At 37.5% G+C, this 22,383-nt stretch overlaps 1 protein-coding gene across 1 annotated transcript in view; it reads right to left on the bottom strand.

The window, feature by feature from the left end:
• The window catches only part of LOC117288058 (macrophage mannose receptor 1-like), a 38,776-nt gene that overhangs the window by 2,600 nt on the left and 13,793 nt on the right, over positions 1 to 22,383 (bottom strand). The window contains exons 12-28 of the mRNA XM_033768750.1: positions 21,924 to 22,171; positions 20,241 to 20,430; positions 18,568 to 18,695; positions 16,080 to 16,224; positions 14,404 to 14,571; positions 13,151 to 13,171; positions 12,656 to 12,831; positions 11,826 to 11,890; positions 10,763 to 10,866; positions 9,226 to 9,364; positions 8,718 to 8,827; positions 7,554 to 7,717; positions 6,090 to 6,192; positions 4,231 to 4,475; positions 3,711 to 3,882; positions 1,818 to 2,078; positions 244 to 414 (exon numbers count right to left, since the gene is read on the bottom strand). Coding sequence (XP_033624641.1) covers positions 244 to 414; positions 1,818 to 2,078; positions 3,711 to 3,882; positions 4,231 to 4,475; positions 6,090 to 6,192; positions 7,554 to 7,717; positions 8,718 to 8,827; positions 9,226 to 9,364; positions 10,763 to 10,866; positions 11,826 to 11,890; positions 12,656 to 12,831; positions 13,151 to 13,171; positions 14,404 to 14,571; positions 16,080 to 16,224; positions 18,568 to 18,695; positions 20,241 to 20,430; positions 21,924 to 22,171 — 2,610 coding nt within the window. The remainder of the gene's footprint in view (positions 1 to 243; positions 415 to 1,817; positions 2,079 to 3,710; positions 3,883 to 4,230; positions 4,476 to 6,089; positions 6,193 to 7,553; positions 7,718 to 8,717; positions 8,828 to 9,225; positions 9,365 to 10,762; positions 10,867 to 11,825; positions 11,891 to 12,655; positions 12,832 to 13,150; positions 13,172 to 14,403; positions 14,572 to 16,079; positions 16,225 to 18,567; positions 18,696 to 20,240; positions 20,431 to 21,923; positions 22,172 to 22,383) is intronic.

Below are 22,383 nucleotides of genomic sequence, written 5' to 3'. Positions count from 1 at the left end.
TTTAAGGTGTACTTTTTAAATATTGTATAGGCTATGTCATGTCTATTTGTAACTATTGAAATGACTGTATAATTTGACCTTCAGGTCACAATTATTTTTTCAAATTCAAATTCAAAATTCAATCTAATTCAATATTGATTTGTAGACCAACCCCCTTGCAATTCCCAACTGATTGTCCTACTCCTTCCACACAAAACTTCACAATGTCTTTCATCACACGAATAATAACTGTTGAAAACTTACCACGAGGGGCCTGGCAAATGTAGCCAGCCTTCACAAAGCAATCTGTGTTCTTCCAAACACCATATCCCTCGGCGGCCATCTGTACACAGATTTCTCCTGTTATGGGCATGGAGGGTTGATCACCGCCCCAGTTTGTATAATCCACAGGTGAACCATCAGCCCAAGTGAATTCTGTTTTAAAACAAGAAACAAAGTGAAGTGAAATAAGTTCCAAAAAGCTTAACACTATCGAAAGATGCTGTAAAGTTGTCTCCTAGCAAAAAAAGAGCAGGATACCAGTCACAAATTGTAAATGTGACATAGTGGTTTGGCTGGTAGCCATATCTTGTTAAGCATAATTTTGTTGTGTTAAGCTACTTTTTGTGCTTTATAGCAGCTCTATCAAACTTGGCCCGAAACCTTCCCTTTAAAGCCATGGGACCCTTTCGGTACAGAAAACAAACAAAAAGTTCACAGATTTACAAATAATTTAAAGGGTTTACAGAAGGTTATGGTGAAAGACTTCTCTTGAAATATTAGTCTATGAAATGCTTGACTTTGTGAGAAAACGGTAAAACAATATAAATTCTCGTTAGCGAAAATTACGGATTTGTTATAAACACATGTCATGACACGGCGAAACGCGCGAAAACAGGAGTGGGTTTTCCCGTTATTTTCTCTCGACTTCGATGTCCGATTGAGCCTAAATTTCCACAGGATTGTTATTTTATATACAAGTTGTGATACACAAAGTGTGGGACTTGGACAATACTGTTTACCGAAAGTGTATGATGGCTTTAATTGCTATTATTAAAGTAAAGTGTATGTCACAATACAAATTACGTTGGTGAAACTGACAACTCATCTTACGATAAAATCGTAGTGCTATGTTAAATTAACCACTGGTTTTGTAGGCGTGGGTAGTAGAGGCATAATTAAAACAATGTTTATTGGTTTGCGGTAATTGTGTTAATCTACTTTGCTGAGTAGACTATGTGCTTTTGAGACTAATTGTCTTGCTATTTATTCTAATGCTGAAGAGTAGTATTCGGAATTCAGGAGACTTCTCAGTTCTGAAAAGAACTGTCCTGCCTTTTAAATACTACCTGGGTGAAAGGTAGAAAATTGGTCGGGACTTCTACTTTCGCTTAGTGGATTCAGTGGACTTCTCATTGTTAACTTCACTGCCACGGAGTAAGTTCTTAATTGGTCTCAATTTTTTGACAAGCTTGCTCTATTCATTGTCTTTATTAAAAAAGATGAGGGAGCAATTTGAGTATTATTTTTCTGTAGACTGATGTGATAAAGTGAAAAACTCCTCATTTACATTTATTATTTGAAACCTACAATCAAGTATTACAATGAAGAGATGGATTAATTGGTTGGTTATAACAGATGCTAAATTTTCATCGGTATAACAAATATTAATTTTGGTTTTTACCCATATACACCAATGTGTGTTAGCACTGTATTACCCGAGTTCTGTGAAAAAAATAACAGGCATATTACTCGGGTATATTACTTGGGTGGGATTCGAACCCATGACCTTTGCAATTCTAAAGAAGTGTCTTACCAACTTGGTTGGTTATACTTACCACCATTCTGATAGACCAAACCTAACCACACATTCTCTACTCCGAGTTGATTGAGTGCGTTACTCCTCAGAATATTGTTAAACACAGAGTCATGTACACTGGCGGGGAAGGCATTAGGCCCCATTGCCCTGCAGAAGGCCATCCCCTCAACATAACTAACTGATGTCACCTCGGTATCGAAGAACAGGCAAGTGTCTCCTATTAACGACCAGCCGGCCTGACAATGGCCCGATGGTGGTTGGGGAGCACTTGGCTTCGGTGCTATCAATAAAGAAACGAGAAAAAAAGAAAAGAAAACAAAAACAGCATGAAGAATCCAGACGTTTTCCGCAGACCCATCTAAAAAAAAGCGCTTGCTTCAAAAACACTGTGATAACCTGTGTAGTTCCGTAAACAAATATCCATGACAACCATAAGTATAGATTTCTTTAAAGGCACTGGACACCTTTGGTAATGTCAAAGACCAGTATTCTCCCTAGGTGTATCCCAAAATATGTATAAAATAACCTGTGAAAACTTGGGCTTGATTTGATGGGCTTTATCTTGTTGCACAATTTTGTGTGCTTTCAGATGCATAATAAAAGGCTTCAGGCCTGAAGTATTTTATTAATTGAGTGAGAAATTACCTCTTTCTCAAAAGTACATTACTTCAGATGGAGCCGTTTTTCATAATGTTTTATACGAGTGTCCAGTGCCTTTAAAACTTAGCAATATTGCGTCCTGGCACTGTAAACTGCAAACAGGGCCACAGTTATAAACCATACAATACAAACCACAGTGAAAATTGAAGAGAAAAAAAAGTAGGAATTGATCCTCAATTTTCTTAAAGCAGGCTAGATCAGTGGGTAGGAAAAGACATGGGACAAGAACCTATTTTTTAAGTGGTGTGTCATGGCTGCGTGACTTAGGGCACCAGACTCAAGTTTTGGTGTTACTGTCAGCAGAGTTTGGGTTTGAGTCCCAGTTGAGACAATTATTGTGCCCTCGATCAAGTTATCATAATTGCTTCGTCCTTTTAAAGTCACCTGGAAGTGGTATTTTTTCAAAATAAAGCTTTTGTCACTAATATATGTGTTTTGATGAGTGGAATGGAATAAACAGTTAACTAAGGTTTAAAAAAATCAGTTATGTTATTTACAAATTTAAGAGTAGACCCCGACCCGAGAGGGCGCTGTTCGTGACGTCAATCGAGGCAGACTTTGCCTGTAATGCGTAGAGTAAACACAATTGCAAAGTACATGTACGGACCAAGTCGTGAGTTTGTAAGTTTCAAAAATTTGCTGAATGCAGAAAAACACTTTTTGAAATGTACCAACTCATGGCACGTGTGTTTACTATACGCATTGCAGGCAAAGTCTGCCTCGATTGACGTCACAAAAGGGGTAGGCGGAGTCAGCCCCAAAATTTTTGTATATGTTTTTTAAACATATAAATCGTGACAAACAATTACTAAAAAAAATGTTTTATTGATCGTAAGCATATACTCTTATGTTTGAAAGAAGAAAAAAAATCTATTTCCAGGTGACTTTAAGCGATTGCTTCTATGAACTAGGGCTGGTAATGTATGTAAAAGAGCCACAAACAGTTATCGTGATAGAGGTTATACCCCAGCAGTAAAAAGAGAAAAGTAATTTCTCACGCAACCTTTCCTCAAGCTTGTGAGCTACAGAGATTAATTTCAATTATGATGCATCCCTGGTTTCATTGCCAGAAATATATAGTAATTATAACAGCTCACCACAACTGTTACTTCCTCAGATGAAGCATTTTTGAATTGTTTTACACAACCTAATAGTTCATCCACGTCATTATCATACCATATTGGACTGCTGGGCATTAAATTTCAGTGTTGTTTAACACTGAGATGGCTTTGAGCGTGTAGCGAAGACCTACCTTGATTTATTTTACAAACTGCCCCATACGCATCATAGCAGCCGACGTTACGCCATCCCTGTGTGCTGGAAATAACACATCTGTTTACATCGCTTGAGCTCGCTGGGTAACCAACACCCCATCCAGTGTACACCACAGGCCAGTCATCGATCCACTCAAACTGATCATTTTCCTGTTGAATATATAAGAGAGTTTAATATGCTGTATTTGTAACAATAACAATAATACTAATAATATTGAAAATTTATAAAGCACACAAACTCACAAAAGTGCAAATACATACAAAGCCAACATATCACAAAGGCACTGGACCCTATAAATCAGTGAGCGTTTTATTAATTTTTATTAAATCAAAGTCGAACAAAATGCATAGTATTAATTTGTTTTACTATTTTCTCAGGAACAAGATCACCGATTCGTCTCAAACCTCTACAGGTTTGTCATTTACGTACATGGTGGATTGCATAAAGTGTTTGGCCAGCAAAAGACACTTCTGTGATGTTCCTCTAAGTGCACTTACCCCTCTGGTCAATCCAATCCATGCCGTCTCAATGTTATAATACACCATAAGCATCTCAATGAAAGCCTGCTCATATCCATCAGCAACAGACGCCAGCGTGGCACCGTCCTCCTCGCATTTATCCCTTGCCGTTCCGTGTGTACTGGCCACCTGGGCGACTTTGAAGCAGTTACCCTCGTAGACTATGTACTCTGAATTGCTTGGACATAGCTTGAATGGTAGGTCTTCTGGTGTGATGGATTCATCTGGAGACAAAAGTTTATCAGTGAGAACAGTGGCATTAAAGACAGTGGACACTATTGGTAATTACCCAAAAAAATCATTAGCATAAAACCTTTCTTGGTGACGAGTAATGGGGAGAGGCTAATGGTATAAAACATTGTGAGAAACAGCTCCCTCTGAAGGGCCATAGTTTTCGAGAAAGAAGTAATTTTCCACGAATTTGATTTTAGAGACCTCAGATTTAGAACTTGAGGTCTCGAAATCAACCATCTAAACGCACTCAACTTGATGACAAGGGTGTTGTCTTCTTTCATTATTATCTCGCAACTTTGACGACTGATTGAGCTCAAATTTTCACAAGTTTGTTATTTTATGCATATGTTGAGATACACCAACTGTGAAGGCTAGTCTTTGACAGTTACCAATAGTGTCCACTGCCTTTAAATGTTGAGGGGATTTCACAAGAGGTATCGTATTTTCAAGAGTTGTGTTGGCCTTGTCTCATATTGCCTTGTCTGCTTCTTTTGTCCTTTGTCCTGTTACGGTTCCTTGGTTGTATATTTTTTGGCCAGAGGTTAGGAAACAAAATCATTCTGCTACACCTAAATGTGGTCGTTTATTTGCAGACTACTATTAAATCATTTCAAACCTCACGCTACATGTATCTTACCTTTTTATCAGAAATGGGGTTGATTTACTCTGGGTCCGCCTGACGCTTATTATTTTGTGCATTTTACTATTTTTCTAAACTGTACATCGCTTTGAAACAGTGTTAAAAAAGCGCTTTATAAATGCATTTAAGTTAAGTTAAGTTAAGTTATTACTTAGACAATTTCAACTAATTATGTGCATTATTGTAGTGAATAACAGCATTGAAATACATGTTACTGAATACAAGAGGCACCCCTCTAGAATAAAACAATTTCCAAATGTTCAAATTGTTTGAATAAAGGACCGTTTTCTTACTCATCCAAACATGACTTTGTTTTTTAAACAGGGCCCATGTGTAAAGCACCATGTGTAAAGCTAAATGCGACACAAATTTGGACGTCACAAATTCGCAACAAATAATTCGCGACAGTTGATTTGTATTAAACTCCTGCGAGATATCACAGTGAAAACAGGGCTGTGACGTCAAAAATCGGAAGTATGAACTGGGCTTTATGCTGAACTCCTGCGAAACATTTGCTGCGAAAACAGCCCTGTGACGTCACAATTTGTATCGCATTCGCATTCACAGGAAATCTGAATGGAGCTTTAATCTTTTAAAGGAACATTACTAAATTGGTTTTTGCTAACAAAACAGGTGCTGGCAGTGTAGAAGTTTGAGATCGATCTGCCATCTGGGTCACAAGAGGATGAATAAAAATGAATAAAACGTTCACTGAATGATAGACTCCAAACGCGAAATTAGATTATTTATTTCTCATCAAATTATGACATTTCAAGGGATAATTTCTACAATCATCATCATTAGAATGTGAAAGTTTTATGTGAATATGTGATCTTCACGATATTTGTTTCTTACGAATTCTGCAATGTTCTTTTAAGAGATTGGTTCTGAGAAGAACCAGTGTAGGACATCTCAACGTTGCCTGTAAATTTCTTCTTGTCCACCCCTTCCCTAAAGTGCTTACCGAGGGCTTTCTGACAAACAAATCCATTCTTTTTGGTACAATCCACATCATTCCACTTGCCAGCATAGTTCGGATTGTTGACCATTTCAGCACAATAGTCTATCTAATGATTAACAAAGAGAGAACAAAATGTCAAGAATTAAATACCTAAATACCTGAATTCTCATCCTATGTTGGCCTATCAAGTTGTTTTGAACGCTTGAGGGAGGCTGGGAACCAAACTTACTTGATAATAAAAATAGTAATAAGGTTCATATAGCGCTTTTCACACCAAAGGGTGTCTCCAAGTACTTCCAATATTTTAACCCCTTAATTCATTCCCTAAACCATCTCAGCTCCCAGGGGAGCCCTTTGCAACATTAATATGTGCTACTCGGCTAAATCAATCACAAGAACCAACTCTGCACTCACAGGTACCCATTTACCCCTGGGTGGAGAGAACCAATTATAATAAAGTGTCTTGCTCAGGGACACAGGTGTCACGACCGGAATTCGAACCCACACTCTGCTGAACAGACGCAGAGCTTGAGTTCTGTGCTCCTAATAACTCAGCCTTGACACCCTAATATTGATGCAAAATGAACTGGTTTTTCCTCCGTTTTTATGTATTTTGTCGTGGACACAAGAAAACAACACACAGGCAGTCAAAGTAAGATAAAACTGGGATTGGGATGCAAAATAATTAGAAGTTGAAAGCACCCTCATGGGTCAAAAGCACAGTCAATAAATGTGTGTCATTTTGTCAATATAAGTGTCATTAAAATAACATCTTATGAAATTTGGATGAGATTGATCATGTTGAAAACTGCTCTTTCCAAACCAAGTTCTGACCCGAGTTTGTAGGCAAACTCTAAGTCTGCTTAAAGGGACATGTTGCCTTGTTGGTCTATGAAAAGCATTTGAAACTGTTTGTTATAGAATGCATATTTTTAGAAAGGTATTTTAAAAGTAGAATATAATGATCAAACTAAGTATCACTCAAAATTCTGTGGTTTTCCTTTTTCTTGGCGAACTTATACAGTCGGCCATTTTATGAAGTCAAAAACTTGACTCCACATAATGGCATGCTGTGTTTAGTTCATAATATTTAAGGAAAACCATGCAATTTTGAGGCATATTTGTGTGGATCATTATGAATTGAATTGAAATTGAAAAAAAATAATAATAAAAAATCTCGATATCAAGAATTACGGATCTATTTTAAACACATGTCATGACACGGCGAAACATGCGGAGACAAGGGTGGGTTTTCCCGCTATTTTCTCCCGACTCCGATGACCGATTGAGCCTACATTTTCACAGGTTTGTTGTTTTATAAATAAGTTGTGATACACGAAGTGTATGCCTTTGGACAATACTGTTACCGAAAATGTCCAATGGCTTTACAAAGGACTCGTTTAATAAAAACAAAAGCAAAACCTAAAAAAAAGTTTTTGGTTGTAAATAATTCTTCATAGATTGTACCTTGACGCCTTCCTGTTGTTGTGGTCCATTAGGTTCACCTAATGCCCAATTAGTGTAGCTCGATGTTGCCCCATCAGACCAATAGTACTGCTGGAACTCTCCGAATCGACTCAGACCAATCCAAACATTACCTTGCAGGTTTTTCAAGACGGAACTGAGGAGAGCTTATTGAAAGGAAATTGACGTAAAAAAAAAGTTGTTAAAGTCACAGGCCAACAAATCTATCTATGTAGCTGAATGATTCTGTGGCAAAAAGGACGTATTCAATTCAATTCAATTTTTATTTGTCCCACCATGTATTAAAGGCAACCATACCAGAAAACACTGGGGCAAACACCTCCCCCTAAAGACAAGTGGACTGGGTTCTTTTAAAGCCATTGGACACTTTAGGTTAACAGTATTGTCCAAAGACCCACACTTCGTGTATCATAACTTATATATAAAACAACAAACCTGTGAAAACTTAGGCTCAATCGGTCATTGGAGTCGGGAGAAAATAACGGGAAACCCACCCTTGTATCCGCACGTTTCGCCGTGTCATGACTTGTGTTTAAAATAAATCCGTAATTCTCGATATCGAGAATTGATATTGTTTTACTGTTTTCACAAAAAGTAAAGCGTTTCATGGAATAATATTTCAAGAGATGTCTTTCACCATTACCTTCTGTAAACCCTGTAAGTTATTTCTACTTAAAGGGAAGGTACACGTTTGGTAGTTATACTCAAAACAAATATTAACTTAAAAATTGACTTGGCAACAAGCAATGTAGAGCTGTTGATAGTATAAAACATTGTGGGAAACTATACTCCCTCTGAAGTAATGTAGTTTTTGAGAAAGAGGTAATTTCTCACTAAAATAAATGAAAGCACACAAATTCGTCCAACAAGGGAGTTATAATTTTCTCGCAACTTCGATGACCGATTGAGCCCAAATTTTCACAGGCTCGTTATTTTATGCTTATGATGGGATACACTAAGTGAGAAGACTGGTCTGTGACAATTGCCAAACGTGTACCTTCCCTTTAACAGATATAATAGGGTTTTTCACATCTTTTTTAAAAGCTACAATGCAATTGTAAAAGTGTGAAAACGAGCTAGTTAAATAAAAATGTTATAAGGAAGTTGAATTTGCTACTTTTGCTTACAACTGCGACTTCTTCTTACCTTGAACTCCATGATCATGGATTGCTGCCAAGTGACCACCATTAGCGATACACTGAGAATGTGCCTGCATCCAAGTGTACTCATAGTCGGCGTATCTTAGATCATAACACCTGCATGCACAAACAAACAAGTACTATTTGGCATCAAAAAGACACAGTGCATATGGTGTCTACATTGTATAAAAAAGATGGCAGTTTTAATGCTAGTTCTGCGTCCTGCTTATTCACTACTAACTTCACTGGCGCAGAGTGAGTTCTAAGTTGAGATCGATGAAGAACTTGCTCTACACCAGTGAAGTTAATGACAACTCGTCCCCTTGACCCTCTCAGCAACAGTAATGGTCACAGCAAACTTCCTACCTTCCACCCAGGTAGAATTTTATTTTTCCAGAATTAAGTGATCTGTTAGAATAAATAGTAAGGCAATTTCTCTAAGAACAAATCTACAGTTAAATAGATGTATACACATCGTGTTACCTCAAACAGAAAATATACTGTGGTTTACATACCGATCTTTAAGCCTGTAGGAACCAGGTTCACATCCTCCCTCGTACGGAGTCTGGGTGGGCACGATGGGATCTTTCACTGTTGGATCCCACTTGCAGATAAATGGCCGGCGGATACCACAATTATGATCCTCCCACAATCCTTCAGATAAAATAGCATAGATTATTGTGTAACACACATTGGATACATGTGTATTGTCGCAGACTAATAATCACAAGGTACAAATCTCAATTAATCCATTTCATGAGGCTGAACCAAGTCAGGCCTCAACATTTTGTACCTTGGAAAAAAGTGATAGGGGCTGAACATTTTTAGGGCTGATCTACATGTATATAATGCCTACATACGGTACAGGCTTTTATAAACTTTTTCTAATCACAGTTTTCTAAAGTTTCCCACGAGCAAAAAGAAAAAGAAAAAAGAAGGAAATAAGATAAAGTAGATGATAAATATAGTCATCATGGATACAGAATATTTGACAGAATAGGGACACCGCCAATAATAAATAGGGCTAGATAGCTCAGTTGGTAGAGCGCCGGCACGTTAATCCGGAGGTCGTTGGTTAGAATCCCACTCCAGTCAATTCTTTGTTCAACCCCAAAAAATCATTTACAAATTTACCCAGTCAGTTTCCCTTGTGGTTTATATTGATATCTGAAACAAAAAGTCGCATCCCCTTAAGGTGATCCCGTGGCTGCTGCTTCCCAGGTTGTATCGTAATTTGGGTGTGATCCCTGGCTACACGGCAGTTAACAGTTGTATGGCTTCTGACTGGCACCCCCGAACAAAGATATTGACAGAATAGGGACACCGCCAATATAGGGCTAGATAGCTCAGTTGGTAGAGTGTCGCCACGTTAATCCGGAGGTCGTTGGTTCGAATCCCAAAAATCAAAGAATATTTGTGCAATAAGCACTAATTGCAGTACATTCTCGAGTTCTGTGAAGAAAACCCCCCACAGTACTTCCCCGGAGTTCTCTGAAAGAAATCCATAGCCAAATTACTCAGATGGGAGTCAAACCCATGACCTTTAATAATAATAATAATAATAATTATAATAATAATAATAATAATAATAATGTAAGCATTTATATAGTGCACCACAAAGATCAGAGCGCTTTACAGTTTACATACAAACAAACAATGCAATGCAAAGATACAAAAAACAGTACAAGCAAAAAAATAAAAAAAACCCCAAAAAACTAGAGCTTAACTAGAGCAGTTGTCTTACCACTTGACCACAAAGCTAGACAAATGGCTAGAGGAAGTTCACATCCTACATGTTAGCAGCAGATATCGAACGATTTGATGTACCGGTAGATGTTAGTTTTGCATCTGGGACAAATAATTAACGGTTTGTTTTTACCCTTACATATGTTACACCGATGTGTATAAGCACTGTTTACGCAGTACTTTCCCGAGTTCTTCGAACAAAAATCCACAGGGGTTCAAATCTCACCCGAGTGATTTGCCTGTAGGTTTTTTTCTTCACAGAACTCGAGAATGTCTGGTGAGGGAACTCCTTTGGTCACTCTTTACCTTTTGAATTAGCGACTACGCAAGCCTCCATATTGAATTCATTCCTAATATCATCCCGACTCCATAGTGAAGGAGCTCCATTGTATGCAGTACCATCTTGCCATCTGAAGAAACAACAGACGAAAATTCATCAACTCAGTGGCGTATAACCAGACACTTCCATTTTGTGGGGTAAGTATGGGCCAAGACAAAAAATGTATTGACCTTTTAATAATAACCAGGTTTTTTTAAAGTGCTTTTCACACCCAAAGGGCGTCTCAAAGCGCTTCCAACATTATTCCCTCTGGTCCTAAGGCCTCCATTCATTCCATAAACAACCTCAGCTCCCTGGTAGTATAGAATACAGCCTGTGCAACAAATATCCGCTACTCGCCAGGCTAAATCAATCACAAGAACCATCTCTGCCCTCACAGGTACTCAATTTACTTTTTAATATTTGTGGTGCTTTTTAAAATTGTGCGAGCAATGTAATTTCTTCCTTTTTGGAGATTAATACAGTTTTTTTAATTTTATGTATAGCTTCTTCTTTTGTTAATGGCCTGTTGTTTCAACCCTAGTAGAGTCTTTCTCGAAGGCTAAATGAAAACACAACAAACACGAACAGGTAACAATACAAGCCGTACGTGGGAATACATTAATGAGAGAGAGAAAGAGAGAGAGAGTCAGATGGCACACAGAAAAAAACAAGGGGTATAAATAATGAATAGGGAGACAAGGGGAGGGGGTGGAGGGAAGGGGCTGGTTTGACCACAAGAAGATGGAAACACAAAGGACAATATCAGGGAAGAAAAAGTAGTTAATTAGAGAATGAGGCAGGCTATGAAAACAGGGGGATTACTTTGGGGAAAAGGAGAAGGCAAAGACAGAGGTTTATAAGCCACTTCGTTCTTGGATGTTTAGACCATGGGATAATTAAATTTCATCTTATTTTATAACTATTACAATATTTGTTTTTTGAGAGGGGTATCTAGTTTGTTTTCAATCTCATAAATTTAGGAGATAGGTGGCAAAATGAGTAAAGAGTTTTTAAATTTCAAGATAGCTATTCCTGTATGCTACTCACACCCAGGTTCCTGGGACATCGATATCGTTCAATCCAATCCAATGTGACTCGGTAGAACCTTTAACCTACAGTGTAAACAAGTTATATCAATTATTAAAATTATGTTAACTTGGGTAAGGTAAAAGTCAAATCTGAGGTGTCCTCCAAGGCATGAAATTCATTTTTTTATGAATCTGATCTGAGTATTTAAATGATGTGGGGTTGAAATAAGAACAATTTACTCGAGCTGGATTTGAACCAACCACCTCAGGATTAACGTATTGGCCCTCTATACCACCTGAGCTATATAGCGCTTTATGGGCGTTCTACATAATTTGTCAATACCTTTTTTAAGGGTTTCAGAAAGAAGTCATTCAACTATTAAAAAGCCAAAGGATCACACCAATTTTAGGATACGACCTGGGATGGAGCAGCCAGGCGATCACCTTACTTCAGATATCAACAAACAATCCACAGGGGGAAGCGACAGTTTCCCTTTTGGTTGTCAGGGAATTATTTGAACATACCAGATTAAAAATGAACACCCATTACTCAAAACTAAATATTATTTTTAAATTCACATAATATCACAGATTTTCCTTTACATTTAGAACTCTGTGGTAAAAAACTCAAATCAATACTCAAGACTTTTTTTCAAATTCAGACATAACAGATTCAATTTACAATCAGAATGTAAAAAACTCAAATCAACACTCTAAACTCAAAGTTTGACTCATACACCAGATTTTAAATGAACACTCATTAGTAAAAACTCAAAATTTATCATTTTCAAATTCACACACTCCAGCTTTCACATTCTACTCAAAGGTCGATTTAAGACTCGTACATACCATATTTAAAATGAAGACGTACTCCTCGCGAGGATTCATGGATGTAAGGTAGCCACCCTTCTGGTTGCAGTAGCTGGTTGCCTCATGCCAACTCATCCAACTACTCTCTGATATGCCAGACATGAGGTAGCAGTTAGGATATAGGACTCCTCCCGGTGATTGCCATGGACTTGGACCTTCGTGGAGGAAACAATTAAGATGTCAGTGGTATTTAAAAATGTTTTGATACCCTTTTGTTGATGAAGTTGTTGGCCACGACATGAATCCTACTCACTGTGGATAAAGATGTATGTAATATTAGTAATCTGTTAATTGATGTCCATGTCCGCCCCCACCCGCTTGCCCCCCCCCCCCCCCCCCCCCCCCGAACCCCACCCCTCCCGAGTACTGAGTAGAGGTGCTTAATACTCATCGGTGTACAGTCAAAAATACAAAATAAAAATGCAAATAAACCATGTGGAAACAAAATTTGCATACGAACAATTATCTACTTACACAGATTTGGACGACCAGGAACTGTAATGAAAAGAAGGACAAATATTAATGCTTAGATATTACAAAATTTTCAAAGATTAAGTGTAGGAATGTATCGACTTTAAATTTGCAAGGCGAAACAAACGAAAACTGCACCAACAAGATCCTTTTCTTCAAATGAATAGTTCAAAGGGATTGTATACATTTGGGAATTGAATCAGTACGTAAGTGTATATTGTATCATAGAACTCAAATCTGAAAATCTTATTCCAAAAGGGGTAGCGATTTTGAGAAAATGCCAAATATTTGGAGTGGTTATTTCCACGCAGGAAGAATAATCCGGACGAATACTTGGAATACACGGAATAACCTGAGAAACATTATGTCAGTTACGCTTCTCAGATTCAAATTTTTGGGTAAATAAAAAGTGATATTTTTCTTCCAATAACCAGAGTACTTCGAAGTGAAAAGTTTCTCACAATGCATTATACTAACTAAAGCTGCTGCACTTCTTACAAAGTAACTTTGTTATTGACATTATTTTCAGAGTCATTACCAAGCGTAAACAAACCCTTTCAAAAGAAAACAAAATAAACCGAAAAAAATTAGTGCACATAATTAAATAGCCACCTAATCAATTCTGCAAAACAAACACCATTTTCCTTTTTATACAATAAATTTGTATTAAAGGCACAGGACACTTTGGGTAATTACTCAAAATAACTATTATCATAACAACTCACTTTGTACTGAGCAATGGAGAGCTGTTGATAGTGTAAAACATTGCAACAAACGGCTCCCTCTGAAGTAACTCTGAAGTAGTTTTGCATAAGGAGGCAATTTCTCACTCAGAAATTAAAATACTTCAGACCTGAAGCCCTTTTGTGCAACAAGGGTTCTCTTTTTTTTAATTATTCTTTTGCAACTTGCAATAACAAATTTGTTATTTTTCGCATATGTTGGGAGACACCAAGGGAAGATACTGATCTTTGACAATTACCAAAGGTGTCCAGGGGTGGATTTCACAAAGAGTTAGGACTAGTCTTATCTCGAGTTAGGACCAGTTACTTGTCCTAACTTAGGACAATCCATGCAATTTGTATATCTCCTAGAACTAGTCCTAAGTTAGGACTAGTCCTAACTCTTTGTGAAATTGACCCCAGTGTCTTTAAAGAAAATCAAATAATCCGAAAAACTGAATAGACTTAATAGCCACAGCTATATAAACAACCACAAAAAATGAAACTTGTATTATGCAAAAAGTGTCTACATACGAGCAGGCGCTTGACAGGCTAGGCCTCCTGTCGTGAAGCAATCCCGACTGCTCCATTTTCCACCACCTAGGTCTTGTTGCAGGCCCATACAATCATTCGCCTCATCTATGGAATTCAAATCCCAATTCACGTAGTCTACTAAGGAGCCGTCATCCCACACATAGAACCCTGAAATGTATAGCAACAGTGGCATTTAGTACAATAAGATAGGATAACATAACAACTTTATTATCCCACACTGGGGAAATTAAAACTGACCTCGATTCAAACAGTACAATACAAAACTAGTTGAAGGATTTGGCTGCTTTTTGTAACACACAACACAGTGTCCACAGATTTACGATAAACTTACACAGTTGGAAGATAATGACAGTAGAAAGCGCACCTGAACATTGGTTGCTGAGGTGCTGTAGTTTTAGAGAAATGAGTAAAACAGTGTCACAAAAATACGTCAATATGCTAAAATAATTTTCGTCTCACTGAGACAACAATTATTTTTTTGACTTGTTTTTCTCATTTCTCAAAACCTACAGCACCTCATATAATATTTTTAGGGAAGCTTTCTGCCATCATTGTCTTAAAGCTGTTGAGACTTTAATGTTTGTGTTGTAAAAAAAAGGTACCAAGACTCTTTAATGTCCTGATGTTTGGACCCTAGCAGAGTCTTTCTCAAAGGCTATTAAAATGACCCACGAAAAAGACTTATAGGGTCAAAACAACAGGCCATTAACTCTTTTTGTGTGCATTTATACCACACGTTTTGGTTGGTATTAAAGGCAGTGGACACTGTTGGTAATTACTCATTAATTATTAATTAATTAGCATTAAACCTTTCTTGGTGACGAATAATGGGGAGAGTTGATGGATAAAACATTGTGAGAAACGGCTCCCTCTGAAGTGCCATAGTTTTCGAGAAAGAAGTAATTTTCCACGAATTTGATTTTAAGACCTCAAGTTTAGAACTTGAGGTCTCGAAATCAACCATTTAAACGCACACAACTTCGTGTGACAAGGGTGTTTTTTCTTTCATTATTATCTCGCAAGTTCGATGACCGATTGAGCTTAAATTTTCACAGGTTTGATATTTTATGCATATGGTGAGATACACCAACTGTGAAGGCTAGTCTTTGACAATTACCAATAGTGTCCACTGCCTTTAAGTTGTTTGCAACAGTTTATTCTAACTTCTCAAAAAACAATACAATACAATACAATAACAACTTTGTTGTCCCTGCATAAGAAACTTGAGTCAGGACCACAGCTACCACGGCTCACTGTTCCAGCTGAACAGCTGAAACAGAGCAACTGCCATATCTGAGGTTCTGATTGCGCTTTGAAGAAAACAGTTGCTTCTTAAGCTTTTCTGGAATTTCACGTTAACTAACGAATTCGTTTTTTATTGTATACAGTAGCGAAAAATTTAAAAGTTTTAAGAACTCTCTAAGTGGAGAATTTTGTGACCGCGCTATATTCCGACACCCCAATGTTCCAGGAGTTCCTTTGTGACAGTTATGGTATACTCTTTCTGCATTATTTTTTTCCAATAAAAAAAAAACAAACAAAGTAGTAAAAAAACTTCAGTATTACAGTAACAAAAGTACCTAGATGAAAATAACACTTTATACAGAGAAATACAATGAATAAAAACATGGTAATTGGCTAGTAAATATTCTTACCATTCACAGAGCGGTGTAATCCTAGCCAAATGTTTCGTCTCCCCAGTTGACGGAATGCATTGTCAGCGAATTTCTGGCTGGCAGATAGACTATGTAAGCTTGGTAGGGTAGATCGACTGTATCTTGTCCTGCACTCGTACTCTGCCTATATCACAAATGAGTAGACAAATAGTAAAGCTTTCATATACAAAGAAGTTTACTTCTGAGAGTCAAACTAAGTCACTACTCTTTTATTTTCATTCATAAATGTCTTTTTGGTTGAAATGCGTAATATAAAGTAAGAAACTCTGTAAAACTTATCCGTTTTCCGAACATCCTTGAGCTCTGTACGTGTGTGTGTTGCATTGACTGAGACAGCTTTCGGATATGCATTCGTAGTCTTGAGAAACGTCTTGCACCAAGACTAGCGCGTAGTATCCGAAAACAAGCGTTATGCTCCAGCTGGTTATTATCAACCGTTTAAACACCCCCATGTGACGCGCTCTCCACCAATGGGAATAGCAAAACTGTCGGAGGTTTTAATTTTTTTTTATATTAAAGACTAGACTTTTGAAAAAAACAAATGTTTAAATAACACAGGAAATTCCCATTAAAGAATTTGTGAGTTTGGCCACAAAAACTCCAAAACTATTATACATTGTGTGAGTCAGGAATGAAAAACCATGCCCTTTTTCAGCATGTTTGTAGTTAATTTTGGAATTGTAACAACGAGGATCAGCTGTTGTGTTTTTCTTTTAGATTTTCAATTTCAATTTTTATCTTATATGACTTCGATTCAGAGGGAAAAATTTCATCGTTAATAATGGTTAACATTAATAAAAAGAACTTCATAAGCTTTCACACTAAAATTATGCGCAGTGAGGGTTTTTATCCTTATTAATCCAGTCAAAATAACTTTAACAAGGGAAGGTACACGTTTGGTAATTACCCAAAACAAAAATTAACTTAAAAACTGACTTGGTAACGAGCTTTGGAGCGCTGTTGATAGTATACAACATTGTGGGAAACTACTCCCTCTGAAGTAACGTAGTTTTTGAGAAAGAGGTAATTTTTCACTAAAACAATAAAAGACTTCTAGCTAGAAGTCTTTTATTCTTATCTGAAAGCACACAAATATCCAACATTGATGTTTTTCTTTCATTATTTTCTTGCAACTTCGATGACCGATTGAGCCCAAATTTTCACAGGCTTGTTATTTTATGCTTATGATGGGATACACCAAGTGAGAAGACTGGTCTTTGACAATTACCAAACGTATACAGTGCCTTTAAAAAGTTTTACAAAAGGTTATTTTGAAATATTTGAAGGGGAAGGTATACGTTTGGTAATCACTCTTAAAATTAGTGGCGATCAAAACTTTTGGTAAGAAACCTACAACAGTTTTTGATGGTATAAAGCATCTTGAGAATCAATTCACTTAAAGAAACATTACAGAATTGGATTGCTAGCAAAACAGTTGCTGTCAATGTAAGCACTTTATGTAATCCATCATATACATAAACTGACAAAACTGTAGAAGTTTGAGATTGATCGACCTTCTGGGTCTCGAGAGAATAGTGACAAACCAATTACAAATTTTGCATTGCATCGATGCCAAAACAAAAATGAATAAAACGCTCACTGAGCGATAAACTCCAAATGCGAAATTAGATTATTTATTTCTCATCAAATATGCCATTTCAGACAGAAATATTTCAAGGGATGTTTCTACTATCATCATCATTAGACCGTGTAAGTTTTATGTAAATCTGTGATCTTCACGATTTTTGTTTCTGACCAATTCTGTAACGTTCCTTTAAAAGTAATGTGTTAATGTAAAAAAAAGATGTAAGTTTTTATCCCCCCAAAATTGGGAAGCGCTACTACATGTCAGAAACATCCCTCAGATTGTGTATTCCACCCACGAATTGTTCTTCCTGCGTGTGGACATATTTGCTCTGGACTTTCGAGGATTTCTAAAAAACGAGACCTTATGAAATGAAACATTCACATGTATAGTTTAGGTGTACACATTTATAAGGATTAAAACAACTGATTGGTTCAAAAAACCAAAGGTATACTTTACTTTTTGTAACACAAAACACAATGTCCTCAGATTTACATTAATCTGCCACAGTTTGAAGATAGTGATAGTTGAAAGCTTCCCTTGAAATATTACTTGCCGAGGTGATGTAGTTTTTGAGCAATGAGTAAAACAATGTCAGGAAAATACGTTTGACATGCTAAAATAATGTTCGTCCCCTGAGAAGAAAACTATTTCCGTGACTTGTTTTACTCATTTCTCAAAGACTACAGCACCTCAGTAAGTAATATTTTCAGCGAAGCTTTCTACTATCACTATCTTCAAACTGTGTAAGTTCAATGTAAATCTGTGGACATTGTGTTTTGTGTTACAAAAAGTACCTTAATCCTTTAAACCTTTTAGGGAAAAAAGTTTGGTTGAAATTTCCACTCAGGTAAGATTTGATAATGATGTCTGGTTCCCTACCTCATCCCAGGTAAAGTGTACTTTGGGATACTGTGGTGTGATTGTAGTGAAGATGTAGCACATCCTATCAATGAGTACCCAACCCTCCGGACAATGAACCTCCTCTATAGGAGGCTCATCAGGTATCTCTGAAGAAAAAAAGAGCCAAATAAAGATAGATTAAAGCCATTGGACACTTTCTGAACAGAACAAAAATTACAAGTTCACAGATTTAGAAATAACTTACAGGGTTTACAGAAGGTAATGGTGAAAGACTTCCCTTGAAATTTTAGTCCATGAAATGCTTTACTTTTTGAGAACACATTCGAGAATAACAGATTTATTTTAAACACATGTCATGACACGGCGAAGCGTGCGGAAACAAGGGTGGGTTTTCCCGTTATTTTCTCCCGACTCCGATGATTGATTGAGCCTAAATTTTCACAGGTTTGTCATTTTATATACAAGTTGTGATACACAACGGGGGCCATTGCGCAATACTGTTTACCGATGTTGTGTGATTGCTTTAAAAAGCAATTATTGTTTGTATCTAATTGCTGGTAATGTCACAGAGAATCCAGCCATCTCAAAAGTGCACCACAGTCTTGATATTTGGTCCTTTGAAAAAAGTAGAAAAAAGTAGGTTTGGCACACATACATTTGCACAGTTTTCTTGATTTTTAATAACCATTTTTATGATCTTTCGGAGTGTAAACAAAGTCAGAAATCAGACTAAGATAGGAAAATATTACAGTGTAATGGAGATCTACCTATCCTGGAATAGTTCTGAAAAGAACTGATCCAAGTTGTACGCTCCTTAAGCTGATTCAGTAGCCACACATTGGCTAACTGTAGCCACACATTGGCTAACTGTAGCCACACATTGGCTAAAGCCACACATTGGCTAAAGCCACACATTGGCTAAAGCCACACATTGGCTAAAGCCACACATTGGCTAAAGCCACACATTGGCTAAAGCCACACATTGGCTAAAGCCACACATTGGCTAACTGTGTTTATATGGCTGTGGTTTTATGGCTGTGATGTCCTCTCAACCAATCAAACTGGAGAAACTGTCCCTGGTATTTATGAATATGTAATAAAGAATCTCAGTCATAGATATCAGGCTCAAATTTTGAAGAAAAATCTACAAGCTTGCAGCTCAAAATTTTAAGAAACTTTTGAACAAACCATGCAGAATCGAAATGAGAGAAGCCCAATTTCAAAAACCGGTTTAACACAAAATAAGACCAAGCTATTTTATTCAGGGACACAGTTTTGCAACAATGTAAACTTTGTGTGTTTTTTTTTGCTGGTATCCAGGTTTAGATAAGCAACAGTTTTCTTGTCTATATTAAATTAATTTGGATATCCAGCTCTATTAAATATTTGAATATTGATTTTTTTGATCAGCAAGATTTTTCTTGGTTTTATTAAAATAATCTGAATGTCGCAGGTTCAAATCCAACTCAAGTACATTTTTTCTTTGTTCAGAACCAGTTTGAATTCTGTTCGAACTGCATCTAGCCACCGGGCTATAGCTCAGTACTGTGGTCTAGTGGTAAGACATGATCTGCTCTCAACGCTAACAAGAGGGTTCAAATCCTACACTAGTGGGATTTCTTTTCACAGAAACTGGAAAAATACTGTGCTTATAATGTGAGGGATAAAGAAAAATATCAGAATAACCTTACCCTCTGTATATTCACACATAGGATAGTACACTTCAGTCGTATCACAGTCCACAGTGGACCAAGTGGAATCTGGGTTCAGCAGTGTACATCCCTTCCCATCCGGCATGCCTTTTCCCCAATGGACGTACTCGAGTGGCCACTCCCCATCATAATTTCCAGGCCGCCAGGTATACTTATCGTCTATCAGATCCTGTAATAGTAATAGTTATAATAATAAACTGTGTTTGTTTAGTGCATATCACTGCAAAGTCCCTGTGCGCTGGATAGTAAAAAAAGAAAATTACAGGAAAAGAAATACATTTTTGAGGGGGTTGAACAAAGAATTGACTAGAGTGGGATTCGAACCAGACTAACGTGCCGGCGTCAAAAAGAAATACAAACGAAAAACAACTAGTTGTGAATGTAATAGTTTTAAATTCAAATCAGATAAACATTTATTTCCATACTGCTATGAGAAATATCAACAAGTACAGTACATATGAACATAAGTAAAGAAAATACAACATTTAGTAGCAGTAAGCAGGATGAATGTAATAAATAGATTATTGGGCTGTTTTGTTAGGAAGAAGCTTGTAAATAACAGCAGACATACATTAACAAACCCCCCTCCCTAAACAAAAAACCCAGAAAGACACGCAAACAGAAGTAAAAATGGCCTTTCCCTTTCAAAACTGAAATTTCAGGCCCAAGAAAAATGTACCCAACCACCAGCACAGCATAGACTTTCATCTCGCATCAAATTGTAATCTCAAGCAATGACAACATTGGGTATGTTCAGACATAGTACTAAGTTAGACCCGAACCGGTGTAACTTTTGAGGTGGTCTTAAAAAGTTGCTCCCCCGGACAGCACTGAGTTAAGCGTGATATGGTTCATCTTCGGTTTTAAGATGTCAAAACAGGCGTGTAACCATCACTCCAACATCCATGTTTTTTTTCGTGTTCATTGGTAAAAACCTTGTGTTTTTTTTACATAATGATCACGGAGGTGAATGGGTCATCTGTTGTACGTTAAACCGAATGTGGTATTTTTTATTCTGTCCTTAACAGTGTTAAAAGATAAACTCGAAGCGGTCTAAAGATAAACCCCTAGCTCGACAGTTTAACTTTTACGGGTTGAACCCGATTCATAAAGTTTAAGGCTTAAATACAACTAAAGTGCCTCAACTTGGATTTTGTTATTTTTTTAAAATTTTTTTTATGCAAGTCGCCTGACACACAAGGCCTGAATGCCACTTCAAGGTATTTTTTCCAAAGACCATTGCCACCTACTCCTAGGGATGAAACAGGGTTACCCCTTTCACAGTCCTTACGAATGTAGGGTATCTTCAATTTGAAGCCTAGCCGGAAGAGCAGAAAGCAATACCTCCCCATTTTTAAGTGTCACGACCGGGATCCGAACCCACACCCTGCTGATCAAACACCAGTGTTTGAATCCGATGCTCTTAACCGCTCGGCCATGACACATGCTTCACTGTGTTGAAAGCTTCTGTGCAGCAGCTCGGGGAGCAGATGCGTGCTTATTTTCGTTGTGCAGTTTAACTGTAGACCCGTTCAGACACACAGGAACCATGAGTTAACCGACTTTGGTACTGTGTCTGAACAAACCTCATTGACAGCAAGCAGATCGCCCAATATCAAAGTAAACAGTGAACACCAAACCCTATCTTTGCTCTCATCTCACCTTTGCCAAACTGATCCACACTTTTTCGGTTAGAGTTAGCTCAGTGACCATCAGTGTCATCAATGCGTTAGAGAATCCGTCGCTTGCTTTGGCCAACGTGGCATTCTCATCCAGACACTTCTGCCGAGCGTCATCGTAGGTCACTTTCTCCTGGATGATCTTGAAGCAGCTGTTGCGGTACTTGACGTAATCGCTGTGCTCGGCGTCGCATTTGTCTGGGTTTATTGGATTCGGATCCAACTCGGGCCCTGGTGAGAAGGTGAATCAAATAGTTTTAACCGGCACTGGACACTTTTGGTAATTGTCAAAGACCAGTCTTCTCACTTGGTTTATCTCAAACCTGTGAAAATCTGAGCTCAAATGGTCGTCGTAGATGCGAGATAATTGTGGAAGAGAAAAACCAACCTTGTCACACGAAGTTGTGTGCTTTCAGTTGCTTGAATTCGTGACCTCAAAATCA

This window comes from Asterias rubens, chromosome 3, assembly GCF_902459465.1.
Source record: "Asterias rubens chromosome 3, eAstRub1.3, whole genome shotgun sequence".
Classification (NCBI taxonomy): Eukaryota; Metazoa; Echinodermata; class Asteroidea; order Forcipulatida; family Asteriidae; genus Asterias; species Asterias rubens.
This window is presented reverse-complemented; position numbering and strand designations above follow the sequence as displayed.